The 12832-nt window shown below is 42.4% G+C and overlaps 1 protein-coding gene and 3 non-coding genes across 5 annotated transcripts; all 4 read right to left on the bottom strand.

Annotated features, from left to right (window-relative positions):
- Positions 1–5576: 5576 nt before the first annotated feature.
- LOC6639411 (splicing factor 3B subunit 3) lies at positions 5577–12295 on the bottom strand. Of its 2 annotated transcripts, XM_002062366.4 has the most exons (10): positions 12151–12294; positions 11594–11835; positions 10953–11318; positions 10232–10706; positions 9826–10160; positions 8757–9064; positions 6574–8552; positions 6325–6387; positions 6064–6131; positions 5577–5776 (listed from the first exon to the last, which is right to left on the bottom strand). In XM_002062366.4, the coding sequence occupies exons 2-7, from the start codon at positions 11817–11819 to the stop codon at positions 6576–6578; spliced, it is 3687 nt and encodes a 1228-aa protein (XP_002062402.2). In that variant the 5' UTR covers positions 11820–11835; positions 12151–12294; the 3' UTR covers positions 5577–5776; positions 6064–6131; positions 6325–6387; positions 6574–6575. The 2 variants fall into 2 exon arrangements, with proteins under 2 accessions (XP_002062402.2, XP_023037526.1); XM_023181758.2 differs by lacking the exons at positions 5577–5776; positions 6064–6131; positions 6325–6387; positions 6574–8552; positions 8757–9064 and adding an exon at positions 9565–9608 and having other exon boundaries at positions 12151–12295.
- On the bottom strand, positions 5928–6000 carry LOC6639592. Its single transcript, XR_049616.2, has one exon. It is a non-coding gene; the product is annotated as a small nucleolar RNA Me28S-Cm788 (small nucleolar RNA).
- Positions 6199–6285, bottom strand: LOC111519779. The gene has a single exon (XR_002724482.1). It is a non-coding gene; the product is annotated as a small nucleolar RNA Me28S-Gm3113 (small nucleolar RNA).
- Positions 6451–6534, bottom strand: LOC6639593. Its single transcript, XR_049617.2, has one exon. It is a non-coding gene; the product is annotated as a small nucleolar RNA Me28S-Gm3113 (small nucleolar RNA).
- Positions 12296–12832: the final 537 nt, after the last annotated feature.

Genomic DNA, 12832 nt, shown 5'->3' with positions numbered 1-12832 from the left:
GCATACGTAGCTATCAGCACATTATTCTCGCCCAACCTGGTTATTTCTGTACTGGTGGGCATATCAGCTGTGTATAACATATATAGCGTAGGGCCAAGAACGCTGCCTTGCGGTACGCCTGCACATATAGGGCGCTTTGAGGATTTGACTCCATCAACAACAACTCTGAAATTTCTACCTTCTAGGAAACTGCGAACTAGTTGGAAAAGCTGCGGCGTTAATATAGATTTCACTTTAGATAGGAGGCCATCATGCCACACCCTATCAAAAGCTTGCTGAATATCCATAAAAATGGCAACTGTGTACATTTTGTGCTCCATAGCATCCAGGGCGAAATTTACGACACGATGAAGCTGTTCAGGGGTTCCGTGACCTTGCCTAAATCCAAACTGCCACTTTGGAATGGTTTCAGTTACAGGCTTTAAATTCATAATTCGGTTGAGGATCACCCTTTCTGTCATTTTGCCCAACGCTGAGAGCAGACTAATTGGTCTGTATCCATTGACTTCGGAGTGCGGCTTTTCCGGCTTTGGGATCATGGTGATTAGAGCAGTCTTCCAACAGTTTGGGAAGTGACCAATCCTTAAGATACTGTTTAATAGCAAGACTATAAACAGTAGAGCTCTTTTTGGTAAAAGCTTCAGGGTCTTGTTGTCAAGTTGATCCTCTCCAGGGGACTTCTTGACCTTGAGATTCTTAATTTGTTGCTCGACCTCTTGCAGCGTCACTGGATTTGCTGGTAAAGACATCTGAAACGGGATTTCTTGACTCTTCTCTACAGCCGCTCGCGTCTCTGTAGATGTAAAGTTAAAAGGCTTAAATCTTTCCTCTAGACTGTTTGCAAATACTTCAGCTTTCTGCTGACTGGAGTAACACCATCCTCCTGCTGGATCTTTGATTGGAATTTTCGGGATAACAACTCGCTTAAAGCGGCTCGTAAGCTTCCAAAGAGTATAGTTAAAGGATGCATCTGGCCCAGCAGCTTCTAAGATGTCATCTTAGATGTCATAAGATAAATTAAAAAGTTATTAAGACCTTTAAGATTTCCTGTCTCTATGGCTTCTCTCTCTCTCTCTCTCTCTCTTTCTCTGTCTGTTTGTTAACCACGGTGGCCCCATCACGACACTTGGGTTTTTATGGCTTGAATTTTAAACATCGGTTTCAGCATTAAAATGTTCCATTATACCCCACAGCCGTCTCCATTGGGCAAAGAACCGCAGCAAATTGCTTACGGAAGTGTGCCACGCCCACTAAAGTGCATGTTCAATTCAGAACGAAGACTGCGCACTGCGACTGCGACTGTGAGACTGAGGCGGAGAACGGAGATTGTGATTGTTGATTTGGTTTTTTGCGATTGCGATTGAGTTACTCAACGCATCGTCATCGTCATCAGCATCGTCATTATCATCATCAGCAGCATCATTATTATTATTATCATCATTATCATTATCATCATCGTCATCCGTCTCCATCCCCACATTTCCATCTCTGTCTCAATTTTACTTCAGCTGCGTGCAAATTTGTGCTTTTAAAAACAAACTAAAGTGAAAATTATGTCAAACCTGTTGACCAGCCGGTCCCGCTCCCCAAATGCTGCTTCAACCGATCTCGATCTCGATCCTCATGATCTTGGTCTCGGTCTCGATCTCAGGCATCAGCATGGAATTGAGTAATTTGTTGCAAAGACAATTAGATGCTACAGATTGTTGACTAAGTGACTGAAACGTTTTACAGTTTGGAGTTTGGAGATCGGAAGATCGGAGGATCGGCCACATGAAGACATCAGTTGCCTTGGGCGCAAAACAGTTTTGCTGCCAACTGTTGGGAGTCCAATTCTCTCTCCCACTCTTTGCCTGCTGCTAACAACCTGAGAGTTGTGAGTTCAAATGAGTTCAGTAGTCGTCAAGTTGAAGTTGAAGTTGAAGACGAATCAGCTGCAACACACACACAGCCCTCGTCACATTTCATAATTTTCAGCCAATTATGCGAAAATTGCCAACTCTTTGGGGCCACAGCCAAAACAAACAGACCTTGGGGCCGAGTTAATGACATTGAATGGGGTCAGGCCGCAAAAACAAGCAGCAGCAACACAAACAACAACAACAACAACAACAACGAATACAAGAGGAAAGATTGCTGACAGCAATCAACAGTTGTGGACTTGGACTTGCCGCATGTGAGTGTCACTCTTCTTCTTCTTCTGCTACGCTACTACTTCTTCACTCCTCCCTCCCTCTGCTCCCAGCTCTTTCATCTTCATCGTACGTTTTCTTCTTTCTGTCAGTCAGCAATTTATAAGCATGTTGCAACAAATTGGGATTGCGTTTACGATTTGATGAGAATTGGCGCTGGGAGAGAGAGGGGGGCGAGGAGATTCATATCCAGTTAGAGGCACAGAGTAAACATACTCTCGGCGGCCACCTGAAGGTCCTACTAAAGTTAATCGTCTCCCCAAATATTCAATTCTAAACATCTAAACATCTTGTCCAAGTATCGAAAATCTCAAAGAAGCCAAACCAACTTATCGGAGTTTTATTAATCTTTTCAGGCCCATTGTTTGTCTATAGGCAACTTGCAATTAATATTAAGTTAATCTCTATACTAAGTTCCACTATGTCAAGTTCATAAGAGATTGTCTTTTTCAAGATTTAAATTGTGAATTTACAAAAATTGCCTTTGATCTATTCGCATATACCCTGCAGTTAGAGAAAACCCTGTGATCTATCTGTCTCGCACTCCCTCTCTCACTCTCTCCCTCTCTCTCATGCAAACAACACGTGTGCGCACACATCGAAAGTCTAGGCTTTATAATTGGTTTGGCGAATTGCCCGTCCCTCTACCTCTAACCGGCTTAAAGCTTACAACCTGGCCAAAACCAAAACCAACGTCGTCGTCAAACGACGCTAAGTGAATTAAAATAATGCTGATGCCGCGCACCGTGCGACGACTGAGGCTGAGGCTGCTGATGCTGATGATCATGATGTGGCTCTGCCCCATTCTGTGGCCAGTTGGCTAGTCTGATGATTCTATTTATTACATGGTGAGCAATTTGCAATTCCTCTTCTTCGTTTTTTTTTGTGCGCTGTGTTTTAATTATTTGCCATGCCGTTAGTTTTAATAAAGTTGCTAACTGTGAAGAGACGTGACTGGTAAAGAGCTTTTTTTTTCTAACTTTTTCTTGAACAAACGGTACGCTGGAAAATTGGGAAAATGAGCATTTAATTCGCAGGCGAAAGTGTCGGAGGAGCGTTTGGGTCTCTCGAGGGGTTGGCTGGCTGGATGGCTGGCTCCTCCAGCCGACATCTGATTAAAATCTCAGCACAATTCGCAGAAAATTCTTACACGCAAACGTTGGCTGACCGCTGGGACGACAGCTGAAAAGTTGCAACGTTAACACCCAGCCTCCAATCTCGCCGTGTCCCACTCCCTCCCCCTTGCGATAGTCGGGATGGGGATGATGGGGATTCATGCGAAATTCTTTATCACGCAAGAGGCATTTGAACGACGCCATGTGATAAGCATCTGCCAAATGCTGCAACGACTCGACATGGCTGACTCTCTCGCCAGATATAACGATACAGCAGCAGCGCGATCTTTGGACGATCAGAGATTGTGATCATCATGATCATCAATGGGATTGCAGGCGATCGAATCGGGCCTTGCAAGCAAAGGCGCGCACACAGCAAGGCGATACACGCCCCAAATTCAAACATAGCCCCGAAAATATAGCTGGATGGGATGTGGTACGGGATGTGGCAATGGTGGCTAGTGGCCTTATCTACAATCGGGCATCTTTTGCTGAACGCATTCCAATCGGAATGGGCGTGTTAGGGTTTCTTCAGCCATCCTCCCAACAAGTGCCAAGTGTTTGCGCCAAGCGTTGATTATTCTTATCGACGGGCAGCATCTATCTTTGCTTTCGTCGCAGCTGCGTCAAGTACAGGAACGGAATGGGCTACACAACTCAGTGGAAACTTTCAATCAGATTTCCTATCCTACACTTTGAAATGTTTCTGCAGTCCGGCCCTGATCCAAGCATATGGCGTGAATAGAGATTGCGTGCGCTCCTCTCGAGAAATTCGCACAGCGTAGAAGAAAATCTCAAAACGAGAAGGAAAAGAGATTGAGGTGAAGAGGCAAACAGCCAGACAGACAGCCAGCCAGCCAAGCAAGTGATGAATGTCCGTGTTATGCGATCTAATGATCTAGAAATGAAGTTAATAAATCGTTTAACCAAATGGCCCCCATACACACTAAACAAAAAAGAAAACACAAGAATGAGAACGAGAACACGACTAGACGACTACGACGACTCTTCTAGGTGTAATGGGCTAGTGGGATTTCGGCCGGCCGACCACCGAGGATCACCTGAGCGACAATTTGCATAACTACTGTGTGCTTATGTGCTCCAAACATAACAAATTACAACAATTTCTGCGTACATACCAAAGTGGTGGAGTGGAGAGAGGTAGAAAAACGAGACGTTTAGCAGAACATTCTTCTGTGTTGTGGTCCACCGTTTCTCCATGTTCGCCATCTTCATCGTGGCCATAACGGGAAAGCAAGGAGAATTTCGTTGCCGAGAGAAATGGTGGGGGGGGGGGGGATGGCAAAATTATAAGCAAACAAGGCCAAGATAATGCTTTGCACATGCTAATAAGAATAATATGTAATAATAACCAAAGAGAGACTCTCTCTCTGTCTCTCTTGAGTGAGAGAGATAAGCAAATATTACAACAACAGGAAGTGCAATTTGTTTTGAAACGAGTTGTTGGTTGTTTCCTCTTCCTCTCGCTCTCTATACTCTTCTCTTCTCTCATCATCCTTTGCATATTCCATTAATATTACCTCCTTTTGTTGTCTAATTATGTGAATTTGTCCTACTGCACAGGAGGAGGAACTTTAAGCGTCTCTGTGGAGCCCCAGTAATTGGGCAATATGTGTTCAATTAAAATTAACAATTTGTTTCTTAAGTACTTATTAATATTGCTTAAAGGCGACGGACCCTGACCAGCTTTTAATCTAATAAACCTTAAACAATTGATCTTACCAATCAAAAGATGAAACAATATACTTTAGAGATGGCTCCAAATGCCACAAAATCTTCATTAAATTTGATTAAAAACCAATCTAATCTCATAACCAATCTACAAGACACACTTTCCTTACCGATTTTGATATAAGATAAACTTATCTGTTGATAAATCAATCATTACAACTGAGGGGGGAGGGAATCTTCTTAAACCAATATTTAAACTTATTCTAACCAGCAGACACTCTAAACAATAGAGACACACTCACACAACCTCTGCCACACACAATTAAGAACTATTTTTTTTTTTCGAGAGAGATTAGCTTTAATATTATAGTAAATTAATCTATCATTATTGCAATATGTTAATTATTATTCTTATAGATACACACACTGGCAGCAATATGTTCTTTCAAGGGCCATGTTGTTGTTTGGGAACCTAGAGCCTCCTTTTTGAGACAATTTCTGCTAGTGTATTAATATTTAGACTTATATTTAGTTTAGTTAGTAGTTAAGAAAGAAATAAAAACTCTCGTTTTGTGTGTACATTTTGCATTAAGTGCTGTAGTTTTATTGAAAAATCACTTAGATTAAATGAATTAAATTTGTTGTGTACTTTAGATGGATGAATTGTGTCCTGATGAAATGTACAATTAATTATCGCACACAAAAACACACCATACACACTAATCTTAGACTAATATAAATAGGCAGTCGTTTTAGTGGTTGCATTATGAAGGGGATCTACAAGAGAAGAAGAAGAAAAGAGATACCAAGTTTCATCAATATTTGTTGCAGCAATTGGAACAAACTAAAAAAACAGAAAACGAAAAACAAACAAAAACCAGAAAACAAGTCTCCCCCTCCTCCTCCACCCACCTCTTTGGAGTGGGAGACAAACTCAGTACGTAATTTACAATCAAATTATTTCATTAGTCTAACATATGTAAAAAACATCATAGTATTGTTTTCAGGATCGGGATTTGAATGTGGATATATATGTATATTGGTTATGTGCAACTAACTCTTACCTTAAATACTAAAAAGTGTGTTTCCCAAATCGAGATCTGCTGCGTCGTCTCATTCTTTCATTCGAAAACTGTAAGAAAAAATAATGTGGATAAGTAAAAGTCTCTTAGCGCTCAATTAAATAAAGACTTGATATCATTGAGTTAATCAGTAAGCTGTTACACTAATCAAAAACTTTTCATAGGTGTCCCAAGGTAATTACGTTATATCATCACATTCAAATCAAATCAAATCAAGTGTTTTCTTCTAAAATGATAACTTACCGCATAAACCAAATTAATAGGTTCCTCTCCTTCTCCTTCGCCTTTTCCGAGCATTTTGAGCATCTGTAAATGAAAAAATTCAAATTAGATTACAAATGTTAGAATTGAGACATTTTTTGAACAGTTTTTCATCAGTTACTAAAATTATACACTAATCAAAAACTTTTCATAGGTGTCCCAAGGTAATTGCTATATCATCATAATCTTAATTCTATATATTCCCAATTAGATTGGAGTCCACAAACTCACCTTTAGAAGGCATATCGTGTTCGAATGTCCTCCAATTTCTTGCAGATCTGATTGGGCGTACGGAACATGTCGCCGGCTATGCTCTTTTGCTTAACCGCATCAATGGATAAATACTGCTCACATAGGTCGCCATCTAGGACATTCTTGACTGGGTAATAGGAGCTGCGGTAGCTTAAATGATCACGACCACACAATGGCGGATTCTCGTTACGCATATGCATCTCCAGATGCTGAAAGAAGTCGTAATCCTCGCGACTGGTGAATGGAACGAAGGCTCCGACTGTTCCGCTCAGTGTGGCATAGATGAGAGCCTCAGAGCCACCCGGAATCAGGGTGGCCTTTTGCAATGACATGATAATTTCGCCCACATGAAACGAGCAAATGTTTTCCGATTTCTGGGATGCACCCGAAAGTAGGCCACGATCCCATAATGATTTTGTGCCCGTGGGATCCTCGTCCACATCATCGGTGACAGAATGCGGCAAGCGTTGAATACTCAAATTGCCAAATTTATCGGCTATAGCAATCGTATCATAGTCCAGCAATGTGGTGGCTGTCACCCATCGCGGATGCGTATCATCGGCGAATATAATCAACTGATTTTCGGCACGACGATAGCGTATAAAGAAAACCGACTCTTGGACATCGGAGACATAGACTCGATGACCCATGGCCTGAATATTGACAATCTGATAGGGAATGTGTTTATTCTCGCATTTGCGGAGCATCTTCTTCTTGCCGAGATCATAGATGCGAAGCATACGCCCACATCCGGCCAGCAGGCGACCCTGGAAGCCGCACAATGCTCCAGGAATCTCTTCAATTTCAGTTCGATGCAAAAACTCCAAGCTAGAACATGTGGGATCAATTTTATAGATATCAATGCAACCACCCTGCGAGATTCTCGGATTCAATTGCAGATCCTTGGCAATGCCCACAGCCAAATAGTAACGACCATCGGCAGCAATGGAAAACTTGAGCATGGCCATCGACATGATGGCCTCATTCTGTGTTAGCGGCACATTGAACATTGTCTGGCCATGCATGGCATCCAGACAACGAATCTGTGAGGCCCACAAGCCTAGGCCAGCTTTGGGTGCCGAGAAGACATCCTCGGGCAGAGCTTCGCTAATAAATGCATTCGCCATCTCCCTGGCCAACTCACGCTCCTCGTCTCCTGCTGCATTGCGCATCTCTTCGGCCATTTGCTCTTTACGCGCACTCTTCGTATCCTCTGTGTAGGCATTGTGATCAGTTTCGGCAATTAGCATGCGACCCGTATCCGGATGAATGACAAATGTACGTGGAGTGTATTGCAATGGGAATGCCACCTGATTGAAAACAGCGCCCAGCTTCTCAAGAGCCAAGATACGCAACGTATTGGTGGAAATGGCCACAATACCCTCACTACACTGCTCGCTGGAGAAGCCCGAGGCATACTCCAGGGTCTCGTACGACAATGGCGTGAGATGGAAACGATTCTGATGATAATACGACAACCAAGTGCGACTAGACATGGCAAGTACAGCCTCTGAGCCCTGCATTTTGATGCGGAATAGCTTAACAGGCCGTGAACCCAAGTAACGAGTTCGTGTATCGGCCAAATCACCGGAGACTGGATCCAAGACGGTACGAAGCAACACACCGTTGCTCAGTCCAATATTTAAGTATATTGTTCCCTTATTGCTGCCGCCGCTACGTTGGGCAGGCACATCTTCATCACCGACCGCAGTCGTTGTGCTCTCCGTGTGGCCCATCTCAACCAAACAGAGAGATTCTGCCGGCGAGGGTAATGCTTGCATTGAGCATGGGGACAAGCAATTATTTGGATCCAACGAGAGTATCCGCACTGTATTGTCAGCCAATCCCACAGATAAGAACCATGAACGTTGCTCACCATCGGGAACGGTGCCCAGAGCCATGCACATAATTTCAGCCGGCATTTCAGAACGTTCCGTATACTCGTTCAACTCGCCAGTCTATCAAATGGGAAGAAAGACACGTGCTTAGTATTTAAAACATGACAGAGAAACAGAAACTAGGATAATGGGGAAATGCTGCTCAGCACTGCAGGACACAAAGTGCCTCAACATGATTGTTCTTTTCGTGTTTTTGTCATCAGAGCAAAAGAGTTCAAATAGAGATTGTTGGATAGGTCTTCCAAGAATGTCTTTAATGCTTACCGGATCCATTTCGAAATAGACCAGTTCTCGGCCTGATAGAGTGATGACCACTTGGCGTTGGTTAACAGCACATTTGGTAATGGATTTCTTGCCAGGAGCCTTCCATTCATTGACACGCTTATCGGAACGTATATGTCGTATGCCATCCGGATAAACCTGAACTAGGGCATCGTCACCCAATGCGGCACAACACAAAGTCGGCGTTGTGCCCAGGAAACCGCTGTCCGTAACTTCCTCAACTGTCTCGCCGATACTCAGGACAAGAGTGGCATTAACAAAGGACACGATAATATAGGCATCAAATTCGTCTAAAAGTAGTTGTAAAAGAACAAAAGGAGGAAAAACGTTTTGGTTCATATTCCAATAACAAAATTCATACAGTTTTTTCTTTTTCTTTTCGCCTAACAACTTAAGAGAACATTGAATAATCAGTTTATCATGCTGTAATCAATGTAAAATTCAGCTGAAACACGGTTGATAAAAATCGCATCATGTTCAATGTCTCCAGAACGAGAGAGAGGGAGAGGGAGAGAGAGTTGATAGAGAGATTATATTTTTTGCCTACTTTGCTCTCCAGGAGAGTAATAGTAGTCTTTTTTTCTTTTGGGTTTTTTTTTTTTTTGGGTAGTAGTATTATTTTATATATATGATCGTATTATGTAGTATCTGTTCACTTAGGAATTATATATCCCAAGTTGCGAAAATGTTGCCTTACCTACTATCGCTTCACAAGAGACAAATTCATTTCATTTTACATTTAGCGAGAGAAGAAGTATTCCTCTTCTCTTCACTTTCACTTGTCTCTTTCTTTCTCACACACAACAAACAGTTGATCCGTCTGTGTTTAAGCGCCTGAAATAAGAGAGAACTGGTGGTTGATAACTTGTCGATGGTATTTTGTGTGGAATTAAATTTGAATCAATCTCTCATATCATCAATGCACCAGTTGAGTTATTAGAGGGAATCATTTCTTTTTTTTTTTCTCATTTCACACTTTTGTATTATTTATAGACTAAACTTAGAGGGCAAAAATGCGATAAAAAAACACGCAGCAATTCTTTCTACTCACCGTCAACACGTTTCTTTACAGTCCATACAGCATTCGGATTGCCGGGCAATTCAGAGACAGCCATTTCGGATACTTCCAGGCCATGTCGGAGAACACGCAATGTGGAACGTGGTCCACGTCCGCATAGAACATACAATTGCGGTGTATCCTCATTGGCCAAATCAGCCACCTGAGATGTTACAATCGGTGCAAACGATGGCAACTCATCGACCAGTACAAGATTCTTCAAGGCTCGCGGCGCAAAGAAGAATGTCTCGCCCTCCTCTAAGGGCATGGCCGAACTGAATTCGGGCTCATCGTCATCATCACCCAAATGAGCAATCTGATAGAGATAACTACACAAGGACAAAAAGCGCAAAGTTAGCATACGTGTGGCGTCGTGTGAGGAGTACAAGATTTCACTTACTGGTTGCCAAATTCACTGGCCACAAAGAGAAAACCAGTCTTTAGCACACACATTGCCGTTGCTGGGGGCACAGTATCAAAATATTTAAGTTTAATCTCCGATACAACATCGTCGTCCGTTTCAAGGGTGATCTTGAAAATGTCACCTTGCTCGGTTTGCAGTAAAAAGAAATACATGCTCTTTGTTCGATGAGTGGCCGAGCATATGAAGATCATGCCACGCTCTGGATCATCCAAGTCATTACGACGCCTGGGTATGGGGCAACGTATATCATGCTGATCGCCGAGATTCTTATATGTTAGATAATTCTCCGAGCAAATGAGCACACCCGATGGCCCATCATTGCCGCCAGGAACAGAGACCAAAAAGTTGGCATGCTCCTCCAATGGCTCAGAATATTTTCGTACCACGTGGTTTAGACCCAAATCCAATTCGTAGAATGTCAGAGTTTGTTGAGTATGCTGAGCGGCATCGCCTGCAAGGAATGCAAGGTAAATAATGTTAGCAAACAAAATACATGGAGATAGAGTGTGAATGGGTGTGGGCCACAAATCAGTGAAGTGTTGCTAGGCAATTACAGCAACACCAATGGTTCAGTGGTCAATCAAATTTATCTAGCACTAAGTACAGTCAGTAGACTATGGTGGAATCCACAGTCTCTGAGAATTGAAGTGCAAAATATTGATATAGATATAGATGAGAATGAGAATTATTACCTTACCTGAGGGATCTAAGTCGGCCTCCTCATAGTCAATCTCGAGGCAGGCAAACATGGGATTATCGAAGCCCACATCGACGCCGACCATGTGATAGGTGAGGGTATTCGATTTATGTGCCTCCAATGGGGATGAGATAGTCAAACGTGCCTGCGTATCACGATTCATGATATAGGCCAGCTTTTGTTTCTCAACGGCGCCAATCATGACGGCACGACCTTTGGGATCAATGGCAAAATATTGTCCCGGCACAATGCGACGACAACCCGTCTTTCCAAATGTCTCCTGATGCACTTTCTCTAAAGCATTTTTGGCGGGAATGTACTCCAAAATGACAATGCGGCCGGAATCAGAGCCCACAACAATATAATCTATGCACAAGTACAAAGAGTGTGAAGGGGGGAAACAGTTAGATTAGATTGCCTTTAATTTATTTTTAGATTTGTTAATGTGCCTCGAAGTTTCAATTCGCCATACCATGTGGTTATAAGGATAAATGGCAAATGCGACGACAAGTCTTTTTATTCTCGCACTTAGACATGTTTAAATAAGGTCTTACTGGGGCCAACTATTAACAGTTGCCTCAATAGGGATTTGTGCGTCAAAATTTGAATTTTATTTTAAATCTTAAAAGTCTATTTCTTACCTTTTGTGCCGCCAGTCAAACGAAAGGACATCAGAGCTCGTATGCACCCAAAAATCTCTGTGGACATCAATGTATGAACTTTGCCCGTGTTGGGATCGGGCCTGAGGAGCTCCAAAGATTTACCACGTGACAGCAGCACCTCTTGCTGCTTGCCCCCGGAAAAATTACCGTGGATTGCATGGGTCACACCCGTTCCCTTCTGCAGTGTTAAATTATACAAATACATGATGAAACGATGGACTCTAGAAGCGGGAAGGTACAAAATATCAAACATTGAGGTTAGGTACAGTTGCCGCACATTGTCTTCAATAAGATATGGAAAATTTCTACATTAATTTTGTACTGCTTTGAAAACCATGGCCACAGTATGGATAGTCGTGTCGCCTAACGATGCTAGTAAGCAGCAAATACAATATTTACATTTATTTAGCACGCTAAAAATGCGACCAAAGCGCAGACATTTCTGCTTTTCTGGAGATACGTCGTGCATACATATAAATTATTATAAATTACCTCAATAATACTACAAACTAATAGTTTAAGGTATTTTTGCTTACCTTTTGTTAATCTATTTCAATATTTCACACATTTTATCAACGATGGCTTTGGATTAAAATTTTTTACAAATTATTCATCCAGCGCCATTTTGAACTTGCTTCTGTTCGAGTTGCCGGCCACAAAAAAATAGACAGTGCTGGTCATAGAGGTGGTAAAACCATCGATGGCACCATCGATATTATCGATATTATCAATGGAGTGCGATAAATCGATGGCAATTTTTCAATGTCGATAGAGAGTAAAAATCGTGAAAAATAGTACCAACATCAGGTAAAGGAGTCAAACTCCGACAAAGGAGTCCAACAAAAGAGTCGAACTCCGACAAAGGAGTCGAACATGCAACAAAAGAGTCGAACATCGTACAAAAGAGAGTTGCCAACATGTCTAAAGCAACGATACCATTTTCGATTTGTACTCATCAAGTATCGATAGCACCATCGTTATTATTGATAACATAGTTACTCTGCCCTTAGCACTTTGGCTCGCCCTTCGCACTTTGACTCAGCCCTTAGCACTTTGGTTCAGCCCTTCGCACTTTGACTCACCCTTCGAACTGGTTGGAGTTGCACTCATTGGTTCCACTAGGCCTTCGCACTGCTCCATTTTATACCCTTGCAAATAGGGTATATTCGTTTTGGTCAAAAGTCGTCTGCAACGCATAGAAGGAAGCATCTCCGACGA

This window comes from Drosophila willistoni (assembly GCF_018902025.1).
Source record: "Drosophila willistoni isolate 14030-0811.24 chromosome XR unlocalized genomic scaffold, UCI_dwil_1.1 Seg144, whole genome shotgun sequence".
NCBI classification, from domain to species: Eukaryota; Metazoa; Arthropoda; class Insecta; order Diptera; family Drosophilidae; genus Drosophila; species Drosophila willistoni.
This window is presented reverse-complemented; position numbering and strand designations above follow the sequence as displayed.